General features: G+C 40.5%; 1 protein-coding gene across 2 annotated transcripts; it reads right to left on the reverse strand.

Annotated features, from left to right (window-relative positions):
• Positions 1-493: 493 nt before the first annotated feature.
• Positions 494-23,980, reverse strand: LOC127026807 (methanethiol oxidase-like). Of its 2 annotated transcripts, XM_050912102.1 has the most exons (13): positions 23,907-23,980; positions 23,084-23,123; positions 10,821-10,874; positions 9,637-9,749; positions 8,309-8,494; positions 6,607-6,727; positions 5,956-6,138; positions 5,691-5,869; positions 3,969-4,047; positions 3,337-3,458; positions 3,073-3,165; positions 1,942-2,060; positions 494-1,288 (listed from the first exon to the last, which is right to left on the reverse strand). In XM_050912102.1, the coding sequence occupies exons 3-13, from the start codon at positions 10,825-10,827 to the stop codon at positions 1,126-1,128; spliced, it is 1,365 nt and encodes a 454-aa protein (XP_050768059.1). In that variant the 5' UTR covers positions 10,828-10,874; positions 23,084-23,123; positions 23,907-23,980; the 3' UTR covers positions 494-1,125. The 2 variants fall into 2 exon arrangements, with proteins under 2 accessions (XP_050768059.1, XP_050768058.1); XM_050912101.1 differs by lacking the exons at positions 23,084-23,123; positions 23,907-23,980 and adding an exon at positions 16,145-16,241.
• Positions 23,981-24,231: the final 251 nt, after the last annotated feature.

Genomic DNA, 24,231 nt, shown 5'->3' on the forward strand with positions numbered 1-24,231 from the left:
AAAGGCTCCAGCGGGAAGTCCCATTAACACGCTGCTCCTCCGACACCGCTGATGTGATTCCAGCGTTACAACTGGCAATGCTAAAGCTCAGCAGGAAACGGCAGAGACCGGCAATGGACACAGATGGGAAATCAACAGATCTAGGGAGGCAGAAAAGAGAATCAGACCCAAGAAACAGCTTAGGGAAGATGCATCAGGAACTGGCAAGAGAAGAAAGGGTGGACTTGTGAGTGCTTCTCTGTTCAAGAAGTTGCAAGAAACCTGAAAGGCACCTGCTGCTAGCATCATCAGAAAAGTTTTTTTGCAGTTTTCTCCAGTCTTGGAAAATGGAAGAGAATCTTTGCTTGCAATAAGGGCAACAAAGGTGGCTTCAGCGAAAATAAACTCCTCATCAAATGACATTGTTAACTTTCTGAAATGATCTTACATTTTATGTTCTTTGAAATAGAAAATGCTGAAGTGCTAAAAAGAAAAAAAAACGTGCAGCTCCACCTGACTTGAAGCACAATTTTATTGTTGATTTTTATAACACCAGTGCACAAATGTTAAAATATAACCCAGCTCCGGAAACATGTGGCTTCAGATTAGATACGCGTGATTTTTATGCTGTGTCTGCTGTAAAGCACCGATTACTTCATGAGCAAATTAAGCTTTGCAGGGACAGGACACTCTTGCTCTGGGGCAAGCCCATGGAACGTATCTTTCTTATGGAGTTATTTAGGACCAGCTTCTCCACCAACAAGCGGTGGCAAGGCAAACGGTGGCAAACAGTGGCAAGGCAAAGTAGCATCAAACAAGGCAAACAGTCCTTAAAAGACTGGTGACCTCAGCCTTGAAACTGACAGTCAATAGTGATTACACAGGACCTTATGAAAGGGGAAGGACTAGAGAAAATGAGAGTATATCATGTTTCGGAGAGATTCACTTGGCTGCCTCAGAATGAGAAGAAAGTGGAGCTTCTGTGGCTCACCCTAATGGAAGTCTAAATTTAGATAGCGGACAAAGTTCCAGCTGACCCGATTCACCTATAGAAAAGGGAAGTGGAGGGTAGAGAGGAGAAAGAGGGAGAAAGAGAAAAAATGTAAGAAAGAAAAAAACCCAAAAGAAAACAGCTCCGGACAACAATTACATCCAGATATCAGAGGTACTGTCTCCACCAGGGTAACGAATCTCATGAGCTAGGACAGGCCCACCAGGTTCCTTCCCAAAATCCACCAGGAAGTTTTTATTCACTTTCAATCCACCTCTTTCAGTATCCACATCAATCTGCAGCATAACAGAGCCTTCCCTGAAAAAGGGACAAGAAAACAGATATTGGGAAAAGGATTCATATTTGTTGCTCTTCTCTTCCATATTTGGGCAGGATTTGTCTTCGTTTAATATAAAATGGAAAGAATCTCAGATTCCAAATGGGCCTTAGCAGGTCTCAAAAGTGAGTTACACCACCTCAGTGAAACCTGCAACCTCAAATTAGCAATGAATGAGTGAAAATTAATAGCTGTTGTTACTTATAAAGGAATAGGCAAGCTGCACTATGCCCTCCTGTGGCCATCTGGAAGATCATCTTCTCCTTTCTTTAATTCCAAAAAATAGAAAGTCATGCTGATACACTCAAAGGCAGTTTGGAAGTACTACGGATTCCAGGAGGCTAGGTCACGTTCACTGGTTTCTTCCCATTCTCCTCTACTTCCAAACAGATCATGATTTCAACAAATAGTGTGTGCAGACCCCAACTTTTGTGTGCCTGTTGAGCAGGGATGGATTCTGGCTGGTGGGTAAAACATCTAGGTTGGCAGGCTGTGTATGAAAAGTTACTGGATTCAGCCTCCCTGCGTGGGAACCTTGCTCTGTATACCAGCTGGTATATGCATAGCACTATTTAAGAAAGAAATCTTGAACATGGGCTTGTACAGTCATCCTTGTTTACCAAAGTTTTCTTACTTGACAAGATCTGGGTAGAACTGCTTGTCCCATCCACTGTAGAGAGAGCTGGTGACATACAATCTCTTGCCATCCAAACTAAGCTGAATCATCTGAGGTCCACCTGGCACCCTCTTCCCCTAAAATCGCGATAGAGAACAAGGTGCTCAAGACAAGCTGCCACGGAGGTTGAACAAAAGAAATGCAGAAACAAGGAGAAACAAAACAGCATGGCAGTTCTGCTACTCAGAGGACCATCCAGCACTCTGAAATCCTTGATGCAGGAGCACCAAATCCCCTACCTTGGAGAGAGAACAGTTTTTCTTGGGAGTCTTATTCCTTACTAACAGGGAGCCTCGAAGCCGTTTCAGATGAGTTCCACTTAATTCAGAGAACTAGTAATGTAAGAAAGTAAGGGCTGAAGGGTTCAGGTTGCTGTACTTGGATGGAAGCGTCAAAAATCAAGCAAGAGGTGGGTGGCATAGCACAGCTGCAAATAAGAACATGTCTGTACTGCAGCTAGGTCACAATCTGCACCAGGAAGAAAAGGAGTATGTGGACCTTCCTGAAACCGCCTTTGGCAGCCAACAGATCTTAGTCATGATCATATTCAGTTCTTGCACATCTTGAGACTTTCCATAGGTAGCTGCCCTGATGGTAATGCACATTGATAGTGACCAGAAACAATTAATGCTCTTTCATTTTTCTGTCACGATGCCAGGTGCCATCGAACTCTTTACACACATACACACACACACACACACAGAGCGCCCACACCCACTGCAGAATGAGCTGGTTTAGTGCTTCAACCATCAGTTGTTGAAAGACTATCAGAAGCAATGGTGGCAGTGTGATGAATGCACACCGCATTAGCTTTAAATTAGCTAGCTAACAACAGCAGGGAAGATGTAATTACACAGGCTTCAGTACAGTTGAACAGCTTGTCCAATTCCACCAGGGACCCAGAACACTTCCCAGGATTTCCTAGCTCCAGTCCATGCTGAAATGTGATACCTGCCCAGGCTGTAAGCCAAGATACAAACTAGCTCAGGTACGGCTTTGTATGCTGTACGTTTGGCTGAGGTGTAGGGACATTTTAAAATGGATTACAATTAGCAGAGCACTGACAACGTGCACGTTAGGAAAACTTACTTTGAGCACAAATGGCTCTGGCTGACACTGCAATTCCTTGTCTTCCACTACAGTTACACGTCCACCTTTTGTGATGCTGCCTCCCAGAAACACCTGTAACCAAGGGAATGTGTGAGAATAGGTGTTGGCTACCAAAGGAACATGAAAGCAATATAGTGACAATTCTCAAGCAAAAGTAAATTGTCATTTTCTCCTTTTAAAAAAGAAGGAAGTAAGCAGACTGTACTGCCCTGGTACGTGACAGCTTTTCTGATGCTGGCTTACCTGCCCCACCAGCTTGGGCTTGCGGGTGTCGGAGATATCGTACTGGCGGATGTCCCCGTGCAGCCAGTTGCTGAAGTACAGGAACCTGTCGTCCAGCGAGATGAGGATGTCAGTAATAAGACCTTCAAGAAGATATTCAGTAGCAAAGTCAGGAAACGGACAGGACCAGCAACAAACAAGACCACAAGCTTATTACCTTTCAAAATTCTAGTCATAGTAGCCTCAGAAAAATGTGTTAAGATATGAGTTGAACAAACACAATTGTCCTTGGAAACCCAGTGCCTACTCAAAGGGGTTCAGGCTCTACCAGCATTCCCAGGACCATTCCCAGGACCATTCCTGAATACTGTGAGCTCATGCTGAAAGACCCAAACTCCATGTCTTTTTCTAGAGAAACTGACCTCAGGCATTGAGCAGTGTGGGAGCAGAGGTCTGACAGTCTCCTACTTGGTGGCTTATAAGCAAGGCTAATTTGGTTACATCAGAAGTGTTACACAAAGAACTCAAACAGAAAAGTATTTTACAAGGGAAGCGTTTGCCATTTAAGGATAAGATTTTGCAAAAAGCTACACTGTACCAGGGAACCGAAGAGGACAACACCCCATTTCTTTTCCAAACGTGCTCACACTAACCAGGCATGTCAGGGAGAAGCCATCCTTGCACCTTCTTGCTGGGTACTTCAATCACCTTCTCTGCTGCCCAGTCTCCTTTCTGCAGAAGGCACAGGAGGGAGGGAACACAGCATTATTATTGCCTTGATGTTGGCCAAGAGGGCTCAGCTATGCATGACAGGGAGGAGAAGCAAATAGTGCTATTTATCTAACAGGTCCTCTACAGAGGTGATAAGCGCACTGCAAATAAGTGTTACCAAGGGGCGAGGGTGGTAACTATACTGCCAGTGAGAATGTTAATGATTACACTATGCAACAACATCTCAAACAGATTGCTGTAACAGTAGCAGAACTAGACTGCTAATCTCCTACAGTTTGGTGTCCTATCTGTCTCCAGCTCACCCTCTAAAATGGCAATAGCTCTACTCCCCTGCCCATGACGCCATCCCTTCCCCTCCCTCCTCTACCTTCACATCTTCCCTATGCTTCCAAATACTGGCTGAGTAGTAGGCAGCACACATTGACCCTGGTGACAAGTTTCACGTGTTCTGATTAGCTGTCCAATTGATACACGTTTGTTGACCAGTTTGCAGGCCAGAAAGCAAGCCGTTGAGCTAATGCTGCAGCCCTTTCCTCCATGCAAGTGTTCATTAGATTGCCTCGTGTTCAAGTGATCCCTAACGCTCCTATCACGGGCAAGACCTTCCCCTCTTTGAGACTCTCACAATTCATTAACTGTGATTAAATTGACCAACAAGCTATTGCGGAGGGCAGGAGTGTTGGAAGTGGGGCTGACCCACCAGCACCATGACCTCTTAAGCTTTGCTTCCTTTCAGGATCAGGCTGCTGAAGATTTGCATGCTGGACATCAGCAATATGGCTGCAGAGATACTCAAAATGCCTACCAACTGCAATTGCTCAAAGATGAGGGACGATACGGTAGCTTCAGAAAGCCACGGCATTGGCTTGTATGCACGCTGTCATTAGAAGGTTTGCTCTCTGACACCATGTTATAGCTTGGCTAGAATTAGACTGGAACTAGGAGCCATATTTTTTTTAATCCGAATTCTACTATTTCCTAAGTGATCAGTGGATTTCTGAAACAACTAGGTTTGAGCTTCTGTATTTGCCACGGCTTTCATTACTGTCCTGGTTTCAGCTGGGATAGAGTTAATTTTCTTCTTAGCAGCTGGCACAGTGTGTTTTGGATTTAGTGTGAGAATAACGTTGATAACACACTGATGTTTTAGTTGTTGCTAAGTAGCGCTTATCTTAAGGATTTTCAGCTTCCCATGCTCTGCCAGCAAGCAGGTACACAAGAAGCTGGGAGGGAGCACGACCAGGGCAGCTGACCCCAACTAGCCAAAGGGATATTCCATACCATGGAATGTCATGCCCAGTATATAAACTGGGGGGAGCTGGTCGGGAGGGGCAGATCACTGCTGGGGCATCGGTCAGCGGGTGGTGAGCAATTGCATTGTGCATCACTGGGGTTTTTTTATTTTCCTTTTTTTCCTCTTCTTTTTTTGTTATATTACTTTTCATTACAATTATTATTATTATATTTCATTCTTATTATTGTTAGTATTGCATTTTACTTTAGTTATTAAACCGTTCTTATCTCAACCCACGAGTTTTACCTTCTTTCCTGATTCTCCTCCCCATCTCACCGGGAGCGGGGGGAGTGAGGGAGCGGCTGCGTGGTGCTTAGCTGCTGGCTGGGGCTGAACCACAATTACTTACCTCTGTCTTGTAGAACCGGTGCACTGCACCACTCAGAGCACATCCAACAAACCCTTCTGCAGCATCCGGATTGTGGAGGAATCGAATTTCCAAAGGTATGGAGCCCTTCCCTAAGTCAATTGCTTGAATGTAGGTGTGAGTGCTCCAGTCCCACACATTAATGTAGCGGCCGTAATGCCCTAATGGATCAGGTCAGACAAAAATAAGCACAGAAGATATTTTAACAAAGAATCACTTTTAAGAGTTTAAACAAACGCTTCCTCACCTCTCTCTATATCAGCTGGGTTAAACCCATCTGCCAAGACTTTTGGGGTTCCCCATTCAGTGCTCATCAGGACATTGTGTCGTGGCTGATACCAGAAGTCATAACCCAGGGGGGCCACCTTTTCCCCATTCTCCCAATTTCCTTTCACTTCAAAGGTCTCTCCATCCAGCAAAATAAAGCCACCTGATATAAAAAACGAAGAAAATTGTTTGAAGTCATTCACACAGATCCACAGCTTTAAATAAGATAAATAATATATTAATATTTAATTGTCTGTTTTCTAAACATGCTGTAAAATGCAACCCTATGCTTAAGGAAAACTTTGTGATTCTGTTGGTTTTGCTTTTGTGGACTAAAGCAAATGAAAGCTGGATTTTTAAAGAACTTTATCACATTGTAATGAATTTTTTAAGCTTCAGTTTGCTCTATTTCTACTCAAGTCATTCCAATAAATCCGTTAGCCCTCCTAGAGTACGTTTCAATTAAGGGATATCTTAGAGAAGATCCTGGAGGAGTCACCTCTGGTTTTCTTTGCTTGCCACCAGTTTCCTTGAATTCTTAAAAATTCCTCTAGCTTTGCAGCCTGTACTTTGGAAGCACGATACTTCCATACCACAAGTACTTTTATAGAGTAATGAAGGGGATTAATACCTTTTCCATTGCCAGAGGGGTCTCCCAAACAGCTGATTAGGATGTCACCACTGCCCAGACAGTGAGAGGTGTGAGGATTAGCCGCGTTACCCTTCCAGAATAACTCCACTGGCTCAACAATCTAAAATGAGTATACACACAGTTATAGTCACCTTCACTGAGATCACTACAGAACACCAGTTCCACCCCTAAGAGTTCAAGTTTCAGAGTGAGGAAGGAGTGGGAATGGCGTATGTGTGAGGGGGATTGTTTCTTTTGCTATTTTTTGAGTACCTGCCACCTCCTGCTTTCTACTCCGCCCAGTAATACAGTACCATCCATGACATTTATTTGTTCTTCTCAAAACTATAAACAGCAAGAGTTCAATGGTTAGAATCAGTCTAATTCGTACATCAGTGAGACACTAACATCTGCGTTTGTTTTAATTAGTGTCAGCGGCAGAAACACCACTTGCGCAACGTTCAGACATCAGCTCTCACTGGAGTAGTAGCAGCTCAGAGGGGAAAAAAAAAATCTTTGAGGCTTGCCAGAGACTCAGTTTGAAACCAAATTCACTGTACAAGAAGAGACCTTCGGGGGTTTTATTCCACTGCATAAATAGTTAAAGGCTGGCAAGGTTCTACAGAACTCAAAACTGAAAGACTATGAATGAGAGTATTTGCAGGCAGGCGGGGTGGGACAAAAGACCACTTGAAAGTTTCCTTACATTCCACATTATGACCTGTCTTCAAAATATGTTTTTGATAACTAAATTTGTCTCTGCCAAACCTGGAACTTTGTACTGGAGCTTCACACATTGCTGTAGGATTCATCTGACCAAGTATAGACGCTGACAGTGTATGTATTTACATCTAAGCTAATCCTCTATGCTTACTTTACAGTCAGTGAAAAGAAACAAACACTCTTAACACACAATTCCTTTACCCTAAAACAGTTTTCTAAACTAGGTTAGACAAGTCTGACTCCAGCAATGCCTACTTTTTTTTTCACTGACTGTAAAGAGAATCTAAACAGTTAGACATGGAAAAGTGTAATTCTATATCCGAACCTGTATCTCTGCCAATACCTGTATCTCTGCCAAATGAATTCTATTGCAGTGCAAGTTTTATTTTGGGAAAATTTCAATTGTTTCCATGAACAAGATATTTTTTAAAATGTTCATTTCCCCATATTAAAACATTTTCTTAATTTTTTCTTTTAAAAAAATCTACATATCACATGTTTAGGAACCAAGGATTACAAATCAAGGAGGAGGTGTCCTTTACAGAAGAGATCTGGTTTTGCTCAGTGAAAATCCAATCAAATTTGAACTCATCTCTGAAAAACATACAATTTACATATGCTCAGCTGAATGTATCATGTAGGAGTTTGCCTCGTGATCTTGCAGTCAAAAACAATAATACAGTGTGCAACTACTTCAACTGAAATTCATATTGCAGAGGCAGGTTGAATTCTGGAACTTCCTAATTTTTCAGTGTTTGACACCACATTTACTCATATTTCTTTAGTGCAAGATTTTTGTGTGTAGTTTATTAATAAATCGTAGGAGTTTCAAAACTCCCACAAGTTCCTAATGTTTGACAAAAGTTTCCATAACTGTTCTGGCTCTCCTATTCTAATCTGAAGTTGGAATCCATAAAATCACTGTCTCTTGGTCAAAATATAAGAAATAAAAACCCAGCCTAAAGTCATCTAAATGTACCTTATGGATTCTAGGAGCTCGTGAGTCTGTTCCCACATCCACCACATAAATTCGAGAAGAGATCAGACTCGGTAGAATCAGACGATTTCTCCTCTTTGTGGCATCCCCAAAGCAGCTGCTACAGGCATTCCACCCTGAATGATGGAGCTCATCCTTAAGATTCGGCATGGGCAGGCGATGGATCACCTACAAAGTCAGAGACAGACTTAAGATTCAGTCTGGTATAGTTTTTCCCCTAGGCAAAGAAATGGGTCTTTATGTCAAAGCATAAATTAATAAAGAGCAGAAGGAAACTGCTATTTGTTATTCAAGAAGCAGATTCAGCCTGAGATATGCAGAGCTGAAGCTGTAAAGTGGGAGAAGAAAGTTGGACATCATGATTGCATAGCATTTGTTAAATGTTGTATGCTATTAAATTAATCCAAATCTTTAAAAGACTCTATCTAATTAAGGAGACATGCAATAATGATATGGAAAAAAAAACAACAGAAAAAACCATCACTTGTCCATGTGCTGCGAGTCTCTGACTTTACAAGATTTACCTGATTACAACTGGGGCTGACTGTAGCAAACTGACACGTTAATGTGCACTCTTGCTTCTGATTTTTACTTTTCCACTGTATAACTAAGAAAAGTTGAAAGATTACAGCTAAGTTTTGTCAAAGTTTTAGGAGATTTGTTTCCTCTACTCCTCTGCAATAAAACCCTAAGCAGTAGCTATGAAAAAAAAGAACAGTATGAAAATCCTTGTTATCAAACCAGATTCGCTGCTCCTTAAACACACAGAGATCAGAGTCCAAAGTATCTTCAGTAATTTGAGTCATACAAGCACCGCATGTTTAAATGCAGTTTAGGGTACGCTACTTGCAGGAACAAACTGAGCAGCTTAAGGACAGTCTTACCACTATTTTGGATCTGGTATATTGGTAGCTACCTACCCACAGCTTTCCATTTATGAAGTAAAGGGATTAGATTTATAATGCCTAATGTGTAGAATTTCCCAGGGTATCAGGTATCCTACATTAGAAACTCTGTCTATACTACTGACACACCCCGAGGAAATACCACCTTCTAGAGCTTAACACTCATGCTCAGTATAGATCTGTAACAGTGTTACAAAAAGAACTATTAAAATACTAAGCACAAAAATGCTCTGAAAGTGTCTTGAGACTAACAAGATAAATGTTAGCTTTGAGTAACCTAGTAAGAAAAGCAGCAGAGGATGTGATCGGTTCTCAACACAAATATCTACTTGAAAATGATTATGCGAACCCAAATATTCACCACCCCAGAAAATGGAGCACCGGAGCCATTCGACACACAGGTACCTGACAATAGTGTGGGGATTTGGGGTCGACATCCACAGTGGCCAGGTAGTCAGGTTTCTCTATCCCAGTGTTTCTGTAGATGCAAGGCAGGTACACAATCTCCTCCCGGGGACCTTACGAGGCAGAAGTCTTGTTTAATGCGTCAAAAGAAACCATTTTTACAAAAAGCTGTGGTTAACTTTAGGAGAATCTTCTCTGGATTTAATCTGTCTGTAAACTATGATTCCTCCTAGGAAGCTGAACCTCAGTATTTCCATTTTATGGAGAAACACTAGCAGTATATAGTTTGAGCAGCCAGAAATCGCCAGGAGAAGCTGCTTATTCAGCTGTGGGGCCTTTCCACTCCCTTGCCCTCCTCATGGAAGAGGCTCTGGGCATGCAATTATTTTCCTGGAAAAGGACAGTGCTGGAGACCACCTTCCCACCTGCAAGGCCATGTCAAGCCTCTCCTTTCCCCAGTTACAGAAGTGCTGACTCCCTCCTGCCAGGGCCCAGATTTCAGTCTACCTATGCCAAAAGCCTGCTTATTACAATCTATAAAATTGAGGCTTTTAAAATGTATCAAAGGACTCAAGGTGAAGTTCTGACACTATTAAAAGCTACAGCAAAATGCCTCAGGGGCTTTAGTGAGGTTCAGGATTTAGCCAGACACTGCTGGGAAGAACAGAACGTAACTTTTGTACAGCTACAAGTGGATGAGAAGCTTGCCATTAAACTGTCACACAGAATACCCTACAGTCCTTCCTCCTATTGTCCCCTCCTTCTGTCCTAGACAGTCACTTGTTTTTATGAGAGAGTCCGAGGGCAGTCTATAAAGGTCTGCATCCAAAAACACCAAGGAAACTTTTTTTTTTAGGTTAAACACTTGCTCCCAATATTCTTAAAGCAAAGCTCTATTTTGCAGCATAGAAAACCAGAACAGTTTGTTGAGTGTTAGCATCCTGTAGCCATGCATACATCTAAACCCAGACCCATTTTGTTTTAGTGAACTCGTGGTAACAGAGCTTGCATGCTTTGCCCAGAGCTGGGTGCAAAATGAAATAAAATCTCTTCTGATATTTAAAGTCTCCTTGGCCTTGCTAATTAATGAGCCGCTCTGGAAGGCATCTACCTAGTCTTCACCTAACTTGAAAACAATTCCTTTACTGATGGCCTGGATTTAGAAAAGATGTTACAGTACTTGCCTTTCATGGCATCCAGAGGAGTTGCATAGCCTGGACCACATGCTCCGCATTTTGCTGATTGGAGAAAAAAAAAAAGTTCTTTTAATCTCCAAATTATTTTAAAGCATATCTCTAAGAGGACATTGGCTTTGCATTCAGAGATTGACAAATCTTAGATCCAATTTTTACATTGCCAAACACCTGTAAGTCTCGCTGACTCCAGTCAGTGCTGAGGTTACTTGAGTTTCTGAAAATATGCACAATATGACCCTCCATGCTCAAAAACAATGGGAAATTCGGGCCTTCATTTCAAGGAGTTCAGCCTCACAATTTTAAAGCACATTCATATATGACAAGGGTCTGGGATTTAAGAAAATTGTGTTAAATGTTTTACAGAGAGCTGCTGAATCACTGCCAGATGAGTACGTAGACAGATTGCCCAATTTGAACAACCCATTTTATTATTACTGGAAAGCCTCCAGTCTTTCTCTGCAGATAAATGCTGAAGAAGTGGTTATTTTTAAGGATTTACAGCCTGGATAAGAGGTGATACTGCAGGTGACCAGAAAGGACAAAAGGAAGGGGAATTATGAACCATTCCACCTTCTCTCTCAGCTCCCCACCTCTGCCCTAACGTCACTGTTACAGCTGCCAGAAACCCTCCTTCAACTGGCATTCCTCATTCACCACTTCCAGCACAGCAACTACATCACGAATCAGACAACTGAGTGGGGAAACTAGTTTTAAGAAGCTAGAAAGGGAATCGAAATGTCCTCCGGAGAAGAGGACCCTGCAAAAGCAGAAGGACCGTGCCTGGCTGAAGGCTGGGCTCTGCCTTAGGAGGAACATGTCATTTTATAGTGGCAGAAGACTGAGAAGCAATGCTGTTCTGCACCGAGAGTCACAACCAACCGATGTGTCTGGGTGTCTCTATGCACAAACCCCCACAATTTCAATGGGGACGGCAACTGCGGCAGTTGTTATCTACAGCTTCTCTGTCTGGAAAGTGATGTGGTCACTTCCAAAAAGACAGGACTCCTATATTAGGATCTTCCAGAATTAAGAGCTTGATCCTCAGCAATCATAAAGCACTGCTCACTACTAACATGTAATACTGACAACCGTTTCAGCTTACTTCTAAGAAGTGTCTTAGCTCCCTTTGTATCCGTTTGGGTCCTAATCAACACCTAAGTAAAAATTGTATTAAAACAGCCTCGTACACAGCGATTTCTACTCTAACACAGTCAACAGAACATATATGCTCAGGATTGCATCAATAAATTGTTGGCTACAATTAATAAAATATTACCCTGAAATATTGCTTTAAGGGACAGTTACAACATGTTGCAAATTTATAGGCTTAACTGACACACATAAATCTCTACTTTTCTAGAGTCACGGAGCTGCAGGCCTGCTGAACACAATGCAGGAAGCTTCTGCTCCATTCCTAAATGGAACTAGTGTATAATCAGCTGTTTAAAACAAAAATATAGAAGTGCTGTTCAGCAGGATGCCAGCATATTTTTTCAAAATGACATGAAGTGAAATACATGTTGACAGAAGCAAAAACATAGTATAGTTGCCTCCCTCCGTACCTCAAGTGTCTGTAATAAAAATAAGCAAATCAGCTAATTATTTGCCATTCTCTGATATTTAAAAAGAGAAATTTATAGCAACAGTTTATTTCAGAATGCCACAGAGCTAAGACTTCAAATCCAGAGGTAGCGACAGCTCCAGTGCCCATTTAATTATGGAGCCTTTCTCTGAAGGCAAAATGCTTCAAGCAATCCACTCGCTGCATGTGGAGGCTCATAACTTCATAAACAAGATCTTCTCAAAAAGAGTAATTTAGTACTTGAGGTTTAATTTCACATTCTTTGTGAAGTATTTTTATCTGGAAACACAAAATATAAAGTTTGCTTTGTTCCATTTATGTCTAAGCCATGATTTAAACTTTATTCCAATTTTCTCAATCACCTAAATTAGCAGGAACTCTATGCATTAGACCACAGCTTAATTAGCATTGCAAATGCAGTTTTCTGCAGATTACTTTGAGAAAAAGATTATTTGTGCCAAATTGTTTTCCAGAGAAAACATACAGCAAGATGATGAACGTTTTCCTTCTTCTCACACACATTTTTTTCTCCTTTCCCTCTGATCTTGTTCAAACACTCTTTTATTCTGAACCATTGTATCTAACTGCCTGAAGATATCTGCGGATGATGCAAGCCTTTCCGTGTTACACGATGCCAAGCTCATTTGTGAATACAAAGCAAGGTTTTTGTCATGAAACTGATTTGTACCATCTTGTAGCAACGTGTTAACAATAATGTTTACATTGCTATGTTAATAATCCATGGTTAAACATGTTTATATTACTTGTTATGTTCCAGATCTCCCATTAATCTGGCAGTTGATGGAGTATTTTCAATACCAGGAAGCGGGACACTATATCACGTACATGTGGTTTGCAAACTCCAGCGAGGACAAAAGCATGGAGGTTTTTTTCTGCAGTGTATGTTACACCTTTACAGGCAAATTCTCTTATGGGTAGCTTCCCACCTACAAAGTCCACCTTCCTTGACTTTCTAAATCGAAGAACACTTCTCTACTGCCAATGGCTCCCATGTGAATTTAACAGGAAGAACGTATGCATTTAGCTTTAACTGCTTCATTGTACAATTTTCCTTTTTTCACAAATGAAGGTGCAATAAGCCCGATTCCTCCTTACTCCTATGCAGTTATTTGTATATATAGACCAAGAGCTGATAAAAATACCACTGTTCCTTTTGTTACCGTTGTCTACAGCAATTCTCTCTTGTGGAGAGCAAAGGGAATTGAAGAATCCTGCCTAGTTTCCTTTTGCTCTGTATTTTTTCATGTCTTTCCCTCTGTTCTGTTCCTCTTTTTGGAGGACAGGAGGGACAGTAAACCAAAGGCAACTGTCCAATCCTTCGTGAGCCACAGGCCACTCTGGATATCTCCATGCAAATCAACAAGGTTTGGGGATATTTTGCTACACTTACAACAGCTGAAAATACGTAAGCCATCATTTCCCACATAAAGCATAATGAGGGACTCCCTGCAGCTTTCCATCCACTCAGTAAGTTTTAGACAAAAAGGAGGCAGTTCTCAATGTCATAAATGTTAAAAGAGCTTTTCTGATGGTGGCAAAGACACCACACTCTTTCAGGTGGCGGTGAAGAATAACACGTGTCATTTCCCTTATTATTTTGGGCACCAAGTTGTACCACAGTGCCAAGTAAAATCCCATACTCTGCAAGGTCAAAGAATGACGACTGGATCTGTCAGTCTAGCAGTCACAGCACAGAAAAACAGTCCCGACACCTCTGGGTTCATTTGTCCCTGTTACTGGGTGTGCAAAGTCACGGTGTTGCTTTGCATCTCTGAATACAAGCGCTTCCTTTGTCAGGCAGGTGATAAAGATGCCTCTCCGCCTTTTCAAGGGCTGTAAAGTCTTCAGAAATGCTGAGCTCCTCAGGGCAAAGAAATATTGGGAAATACAGATCATCCCAAAGGACAACAGATACCACAAAACATTATAAAAGCAAGATTTAGCAGATTGTTTTATGAAAAACTTCTGAAAGTAGCTTTTTTTTTTTTTTAATAAAAAGGCCAATCCATTTATACTTACCTAATCGGTGTGTTAAAAGTTTTGAAGTGATATGCAAAGCCTCTGAGGAAGCTGCAGCAGGAGCAAACTATACTCAGATTAATCTAGAGTCATTAGTAGTCTGGATTATGAGGTTTATAGATTTCCAACAACGGGTAATAGCACTGTTGAAAAATATCCCACCTGATAAAGCGCAGCTTCATAGTAAATTCAGTAACTGATTTTAATTATTAACACAAAGAGGTATTCTTTGATAGCTTGGGTTTATCAGCGTGAAATAAAGGAAAGGAGCAGGAAAGACTTTGTCTGTTTATTTGCACTATTTTATGGCAGCAGAGTTCTTCAGCCCACTTAAGACAAACTGTGAAGGTGCCTAAGACTCTTTACTCTATCAAGGGAGTTTAGGAGAAATGTGGCAATAAATTAGCCACCTCTGTTGAGAACTTAAAGTTAGGTGGAATAAATCTGGGCCAAACTGGGCTTTTTGCAGAATCTGAGTAAATAGGAAGTTCTCTAAAGTTAAGGTGTATGCATGGGTTAAACATTGACATATTAAAAAATCGAAGTAGGCAAATCTGGTTTACGGTATGATTGTGCTAAACTGCTGAAATAAACACACAAATGGGAAAAAAAGAAATTAGTAGATCAGCTATACTAGATACATGACAAGACACAGGCCTTACAGAACAACAGAGACAAAAGACGCACGTTCTTTCTGGAATACAAGTCTTTTTCCAAGTAACAAATTATGCAAGCAGACTTTAATGATCTGTTAAATTTTTGAAGAGCACTCCAGGACTTGATCTTCTACACTGCCAAGAGCATTCTTTTTTCCAAACCTTGTGACCAATCAATCACCATCATGCTACTTTAAGCTTTAAGGTGCAGTATTTAACCGGCTCTTTACACACTGCCTAGCGACTTCTTACTGCCGCGACCATTGAGACAGAGCTGTCATTATCACAGGTTACAAAACGGAACTTACAATTTGTTAGAAAGCAAAGCAAAACAAGTATCCTTTACTTTGTACTCTTAGTACTTGCAAAAGCACAAAAAGATAAACATTTGCCCAGGCAGATAAACCAGACTAGACACTTCTGCTGAGTCAGAATCATTGTTTTCGTCTGTGTAATAACGGCTTTTTTTACTAAGGTCTACAATCTTACCCCGTTTTGTGAAATCACCATGTAACAGTGTCCCCCTTGCAAATTACACAATAATACATTCATGTGCAAAGAAGCTTCCATCTATTTTAGTCCCCCCCTCTATTTCCTGTCCATGTATCCAAAAATGAAAGTCCATAAAAATTATATGGTCTATCACAAAAATATAAGCAAAAAGTTAAATTCTGGTCCTCAGTTTCCCGGCAATCTTCCTAAGCGTCATTCACGTTCACGATCAACCAGAGCAGCGAGTCCAAATGCTTATTTCAGTTTCTAAATGCTGAGGTACTAAAAGAGACATTTAATGATAGCATAAAAGGCATTTACTGATAGCATTAAAGCTACTTATTTAAAACCACAGGGGCTTTCAATAGCCTAAAGAAGCAAACCTTTTAATAGTCAGAGAAATGCTGAACTTCAGCCCCACGTCTCTCCTTACCAGTCCACCACGCTAACGAACCCACTGGCCCCTGCTTACAAGTTTCACAGTGCAGACCTGCAGCCAAAAGCAGCAGATCCCGGCTGGATCCACAGGCTGGATCTCTTACCCATGTCGGATCGGACGTTCAGGGCTGCTGGGTGTTCGCAAGAGGAAGTACAGCTGCCTGGGCTGGATTTTTGTGAAGCAAAAGCTGCTCGGAGAGGGTCATATATACAAGAGTGAAGGGGCGGGCAAGACTAGGGCGAGAAACTGCCGAGGGGAGGATCCAGTGCAGCTGGGAGTGCGGGCGGACGGGGACAGAAATTCAGCTTCTACTTCCTGGGAAAGAGTGGAGAAAGCTGGCAAAGCTCTGCTTGAGCCCCCGTCCGCCGCTGCACCTGGCTCGGACGCTGCTGCGCTTTCCACCTGCTCCTGTTTCTATTCCAGATATGTTTATCTGGGTATTCTGTACCCAAGTAACCGCCCTCACGCAGAGAGCGCCTGCATGCTTTCTAACAGCAAAGGGGGAAACAGTTGTGCTTTAAAACTCTTGATTTGGGCAACGTTTCAAGCTCTCCAGGAGTCAATGCACGCCAGACCGGATCACAGCTCTCAACTGTGTCTGGTTTGGCAGGCAGCAATGTTTTTAACATTTCATGGCCCTTCAGTCCCTTAAACAAGGCAGCTACAAAAAGACAACTTGCCTGCTGAAAACTTCACAGAATTACTTCTTAAAGAAGATTCTTTCAAGATTGACAGCTGCCCCGGAGTATTGGAAAATCTGGATTTCACTCTCTGTTCCATCTGGGAGTCTGCTAAACTGTCCGTAACAAGAATTAGTCTATTATTTCCCATTGATGTTTTAAAGGACAGTACTTTTTCCCAGGCAGCATTACCTCCGTCATTTCCAGAACCTTCTCAAGACAGGATACTGTATTTTACAACCCTGTCCCACTTCTTCTCTGCCTTTTACATAAGCCACCAGTAACAGCAGAAAAACTAAACGGTGCCGAAACGCTAGAACTACTTAAGCAATTCCCTCCATTAAGCCAAGAGAGTGTCAGGGAGAGCTGATAAACAACCTATAACTAACCATTTATTTAGATTTATTTAGTGAACTGAGCCTTTTTTTTCCTGATCACGAATTAGACAAATGCAGCCTGTTAACTTGTTTACTGCTTCAGACTGCTAGCTAAATATTTTGTGTAAACAAATTATTGCTCAAAAATGCTTTTCTCTAAATTTTGTTTTCAATACTGCACAGCTGTAGTTTGGTATTTGAACTGTGTGACAGGCCATCTAAGTCACGTCTCTCTCATCTCATTTGATGGGCTTACTTCTGCTAACTGATTCAAAAAGAAGGTAATTTGGGGGGGGGGGGGAAGGTATTTTTATTATTTTTGCCCACAGATCCTTAGTGTCTGTTGGACTGTTCATCTTTCATTAAAAGTTCCTTGCATATCTATCACTCTTCCTGGTCTTTTCCTCCTCAGATACAGCCTCGTCTGTCCAACAGCTCCTTCCCTTAACTTCTCATTTTAAAACACTACTTTACTACACATAAGCTTGATTCAGTGTTTTTTTAAGCCGCTATTAAAAAATGTGAGTAATTTCTTTCTTAAACTCGAGAGACTATGTTCTCAGGAGACACCATGAAGCACTAACTGAAGATCCACCTCAAGGAATCAGACCTGTCTTTTCAGACCAGTGTGCTCCTGAAGAACCCCACTGATGTCAAAGGGACTCCAAGGATGAACAGGAGTTCACAAACATCACTTCAATTACAAGATCTATGACCTGAATTTTAGGCAGAGTGGGTGGGAATTCAGTCATTCTCAGCAATGACCTACTTCTGCTTCCATCAAAATCACCAGGAGTTCTAGCTCTCGAGGTCAGCAGGAGGACAGTCAGGCCAGTCCACACATCCACTGAAGTCCCGTGCAAGGAGTAATATTGCCGGAGAGCAGGGGAAACACATAATACAAACAACACAAAAATGTCCAAACTGATCAGGCAATAGTTTACTTCTGTTTAAATTATCTGACCCAACAGGGAACGTATTATTGCTCAGGATGAAAATCGCATTATATTATATCATTAGTACTCTTGGCTCACATCTCATGCCACTGTGGAGGCAGCGGGATCCGTTGCACGCCTCGGCATGTGTCTATCGCAAACACAAAACCAGTGAAAGGCCACGATGAGTTTGTACACACCCAGAGGCTTTGGAACAGCCTCGGAGGCAGCCTGAAGCTGTGAAGTTGCAGAAGAGAGGCTAGGGATTAAAAGAAGTGCGTGCCAAAGGGGGCAGTCAGGAAGAGCCTGGTGAAAATGCTACAAACAGCTCATGAGATAAAACCCATTGAGTGAAATAGGACTGTGTTAAATACAAACCCACGCTAGCAGCCACAAATCCTTTCATCTAGTCCTTCACAGCCTAACCTACATCGCACCGCCTTTCTCCAGTTTCTATACAGCTCTTACTACTGTGACATCCCGTGCTGCAGCTCAGACTCCTGCAACGCTTTCGGCAAGCGCAGGCCTGATTTGTGTATCCTGCATCTAGAAATTAATCTCATTGAAGTGTCATCATTGAGATTCGCAAACATACTTCATCAAAGTAGAATACTTTATCAACACATCGACATGCCTTGTCTTGAGAGATGGTTATAATATATCATTATATTTATAGCAGCACAAAAAGAATGTGTGGGTAGGGCCAAACACACTTGTTTCTGGCCCATACCTTTTAATGGCACCTGAACTCCAAATTATGCTTGAGGTAAATTCTGATTTGGTTCAAAACAATCGGACTAGATGGTTTATCTAGTCCGTTGCTTCATATACCAAAGATTCCCCAAAAGCCTCGCTCCCCTATTCTGTGTGCCATTCATTAAGTGCTGCACGGGACAGAGAACTCGGTTTTCTTCTCAAAGCAAGCCGGAAACACGGGACTACACAATACCTGTCCCATCCTGACTTTTCGTTACATTTTCATTATGTTCCATGAGCAATATGGAATGAGTCCAGGTATTAAGGCCAGGATTTCAAATGCTCTTACTTTTATTCTTCTTTGTGAGATTTTGTACAGTTCATTCTCAGCGATACAGCATGGTGCATGTCCTCGTATTTTAACGTACTGTTTTTCAGATGTTTGATTCAGATTCTTCCAAGGTGGATACAATGTGAAAATTCTTTATTTTCGATCTTTAGATTCTACACAGGATCTACCAACAATTATGCCAATTCTTTCAATTACAAGTAGAATGGAAAAAGAAACTGTAAGCTCTCCAGTTTAACTGACTCCTGTATACTACATACGCATAGTATGTGGAATATTGGGTCCCTCGTCTTTTATTGAGAGTCCTTGTATAAAAGCACTATAAAAAGAATGAATTATAATTATTAACCATTATAAACTGGATTGAGCATATATATATCAGAAAGTTCATATAAAGTGACATGAAATAGCTACAGTCTGAGTTAGAAATGATTTCTTTTCTTCACTACCCTGGACAAGTTTCAAACTGGCCATCTGTCTACTTTCTGTCTACCTTACTACTGATGACTTCTTGAACTCAGTAATGTGTTTACAGAATTAAGCAACCACAAGTTCTGTGTTTTGTTTGTATAATTTGCCCTGCAATCACACAAAGTGCAAAACCTCTTCAGGACTAGGATCAGGACCTTTACATTGCACTCATATTTTCATTCTAGTCATATAACTAATACAAACAACATCTCTCCCCCCTTCTCCAAACAACATCTCAACCCTCTCTCCAAAACAAGAATATGAGAACAGAAATCTAAATGTCATTGTCAAAGAGTAGAGCAACTAAGAATTCCCTGTTGTGTGTTCGGCTTGGTAGACAGTTTAATACCAGGCCTTCATCCTTTTAATGTTTATGAAAACATTGTGTCAATTTAAATGAATCTTCACAAAACAGGCAAAATCTTGCAAACCTCAGGCAAAAACGTCATAGAGAATGTTGCTTGAGTAAAGACTATTGCATTTAGATGAGCAATGTTATTTCTTTCTTCTCTTGATTGTGCAGAGAGTATTAAAGCAAAGGAAAAAAAGAAAATAAATCCAAACAAATGCAACACAAAAATAAAACCCCAAAACAAAGAGCCCAGCAAAACAGAGCAATCCACTGGAGACAGAGTCATTCACCTCTAACGAGGATGGGAAAGGAAAAAACCCACACGTGACAAGCAAGAGTCAGATCATCCAATGGACAGCTGGAAAAACCTTCGAACACCACAGAGATGAGGGCAGAATAAGATCTGGTAACGAATTATGATCAGGAAACAATATTAAGAGGCCATTGTGTTTGCAAAGTCAAGCATTTGTTAACAAAAGCCGCAGGTAGGGGTGTCAGTATAAGTTAAATTCAATCCTCTTTTATGCTGATATAAATTAAATTCAGTTGCCTTTTAAATGTACATTGTAAATCCTATATTGTGAAATAACTCACCATTATTTTTTCATAAGATACACACTTCATTAAATTCATTGAGTAGTTAATACATTTTTAACCATTTAGTGCATAACCCCAAGCTTATAAAAAAAACCCCAACACATTCCAACCAAGCATAAAATGCAATTTTTTTAATTGCTGTATATGAACCTTGCCATACAAGTATTCTACAAACACTATTAAATTTAGCTGCGCAATACCAACTACGTTAGGTGGCATCATTTAGTTTATTTGACAACTGCTGACTTGAGAGAGAGGAGAATTATAACACTATTGACCAAAACCAATTAGCAAATTTCAATGCCCACTTTAAAAAAAGCATAAGCATTTAGCTTATTTGTACCAACATATGCAGCTCACTTGTCCCTTCTATCAAATTTGGCTGCAGATGTTTTATGCTGAGCACCCAAAAATGAAAACCACCCAATTACTGGCCCAATTCGTAGTTTAAGCGACTCATCCACAACTACTTTGGAGTCAATGGAGACACTAGAATTTATTTTTTGAGAATTTGTAGAGGATAAATTAGGTTGCAGAAGACAAAAAAAGAGTCAACAGCAGCCTACATTCAAAAGAAGAAACCGGGAAATATACACCATTCATCTTCACTTCACTCCCTGGAAAATTGTTCAACAATTTGTTAGAACCTGAAAATAACTTGGAGAAAACTAGCCTGTAATTATCAAGAACAAATCACAGCACACCAGTTCATTTCTATGGTAAGAGAAGACTTTGATCAAAAGAGGAGAAGTAGAAGAGAACATACTTCTTAGTTATACTGAGAAGTTTGATGTTGTGCCTCACACCTTCCTCCTAACTAAACATATAGCTTATATAAAACAACGGTAAGTTTGGTGTAAAGATACCTACAAAACTATAAAATCAAAAACCAGCTATGTAACGATTCACTGACAGATCGGAAGGATCTGTAGCTCTGTAGAAGTCTACTATGGGTCCGTATTAAAAAGTAATTTCACTACCACGTCACATGTGAAACGGAGAATAGGCACATTAAATATACAAACAATAGCAAAGTAGGAGTATCAGGTATTATGGATTATGGGATTATGAAAGGGAAGGGATTATGAAAAAATGGAGAAATTTGGAAGTGGAGGGGTGTCTTTCCTGAAATAATTCCATCGTTATCAGAATTAGCCTGAAAGCTAGAAATGTCTAATGCATTTTAAACGAAGTTTTCAGAATGCCTTTCTCAGTTTGTTTATCTGGATATTTGTTCCCAGCCTTCTGTGGATTCAGAGGCTGGCTGAAAAGCATTAGTGTGAATTTATCTTAAAACACCAAGGAAGCAGGTCTCGATGCATTAATTGATGTCAAGTTAGCAAAGCGATCATCTGCAACGCAAATGTTGACAGCCTTCTTTGAACTTCACTGATATTTGCAAACCACATTATTGTTCCGTAATTGTTATATAAAATACTACATCTATACGGCAATTCCGTCGGCAACAGAGTTAAATATCTACATATGTAATAATAAATGATGCTTTCAACAACTTTCAAATTTTATCACAAATCTTACAACAGAGATTTCTGTTAAATCCCACAGTCACGCTATCTGAAGGAATCACAGTTTTTCTTTTTAAGAGGCAATATGCTAAGCCTCATGTTTATGGAGAGCGCACAGCTTGAAGCTGAAACAAGTACAAAATCCCACATATTTATTATTTTTAATAATTTCATAATGTTTAAAGAAATTGCGTAATCTTGGAGAGCCCAATCTTTTACTTCAAGGTTGATAATAATGAAATGACAACAACCAGATGTTTAGAGAAACTGCAAAGGGAAATCTCAGCTGGGACTTGACAAGACAAACAAACCCAATGATTAAAAAGACAGACATTTTTATAGCCACAACAGCTTCCTGCAGAGAAATATCTTGATCCTGGGCCAAATCCCAGAGTCCTGCAGGCTAGAGGCCTCTAACTCTATTTTTATTAAGACCTCCCTTGAGTAGGTTTCTTCTGCAGTGGTAGGTTATTCGCTGAAGTAATTAGCTCATATTTTGCAGATAATATTGTCATTCTTTCAGGACTAGTATTATTGGCTGTCAGTAAAAAATTGCCATGTCTTAGCAGCTTTTTAAGGAGAGGAAACCCCACTCCTTATTTGTACCTTTGTTGCCCTTAGGGTTGCTCAAGAATAAAGGAGAGAGACTTCTATTAGCTGACAAGCTGGACCGTAATGCGCTTTAGTATCCCTTCAAATGTATGGTGCTTTTCAAAAAGAAATGTTTAGGTTTGATCTACCTCGGTATTTACCCGTTACACAAACACGCGTTCAAAGAAGAGCTTGTAATTGTGATAAATGTTCTTGGCCAAACGGATTCAAAACTTCAGTATGAACTCTAAGGATATCCTTTGTTCAGAGGGCGGTTTCTTTTCAGAGGGAACATCTTTACAAATGTAACTCCAAGTGCATACCTCCGAGAGTTAATCAAGTCCCCTAGGACCTCATATTGTAATAGCTCATTTAAGTAAAAAAGTTTAAAAAAAAAAAAAAAAAAGGAAAAAAAGAAGACTTAAAAGATTCCTCAGTGGCCAAACAAAAAGAAAATGTACTCCTTACCTCTCTGCAACGTACTGAAACAGCTCGGCAGATTTTTACCCTAAAAATAGAAATGTAAGAGTTTTAAATGATTTTTAGCAATCTTTTCAAAGACACAAGTGGTGATTGAGGCTTACGCATTTGGTAGCTATGTGGTTTAAAACAGCTGAAGTAACTCCCGGTCACCCATTCCCATCCTTCACTATCCACTAGGTTGTACAGAAACAACAGTGGACAGGGGAAGACATTTGCTACACATTTAGTTATCACAGAGAAATTCTGGAGAGAAGGGAGAAATTTATAGCTATAAACTAACGAAAATTTGTGCTCTATGTTACACCTTGTAAATGTAAATGAGTTACAATGTATTTGAGAACTAAATTGAGCATGGAACCAATTAATAAGCGTCCTCAGGCATCACAGTGACCCATTTGTGCAAAGCATTGAGGAAAAACATTTAATGGAGGATTCCCCAAATCCAGTCTTCTGAGGTAAAACAACACATTTGATTGCTGCTTCATGAGGAGGCTGGGAAAAGCATTTTAGGAAGAGCTAGAGACATGTATTTCAATGTTTGTTTGAAAAAATGAAAAACTAAGTTCAAAACTTTATATGTAAGTTAAAATACAGAACATGTGGATGTTTTAAACGCTCAGATCTAAAGAATACGAGTTAACTTTAAATTTATCACAAACCATATAAACTGAACCTAAGTATTAATTCAGTGGGATAAATGAAATGGAGAGACAGTTCTGTAATCAAAAGGAAACAGGGCAATGTCCTGTATTTAAAGCAACAAATTAATATAATAAACTGAAAAAAACCAGGGAAAATGTCACTTAACTGTAGTAATCTTGGGTATTTTGGGGAGCCAGCATGCCTTGCTGCATAAGCATCTGTCTTCCTTGATGTACCTGACTCAGCCAATCTGCCACAGGAGAAAAAGAAGTTACATATCTAATTTTGTTTTCAAATTGTTAGTGGCATTCTCAAAGCTTATTTCATTCAAACATATTCTAGTGGAAATTTCTGCCCCCTCAAAATCTTTATTTGTTTTTCTGGCCAGCCCCATGCTATTTTTTGAATATACTTAAGAACTGGAAAAAGTCTACTACACCTCGTTCCACTTCCAGAGCCGAAGTACATCCTTCCAAGGAGTTGCTCAGTTA

The sequence above is a fragment of the Gymnogyps californianus genome, chromosome 29 (genome assembly GCF_018139145.2).
Source record: "Gymnogyps californianus isolate 813 chromosome 29, ASM1813914v2, whole genome shotgun sequence".
Lineage (NCBI taxonomy): Eukaryota > Metazoa > Chordata > Aves > Accipitriformes > Cathartidae > Gymnogyps > Gymnogyps californianus.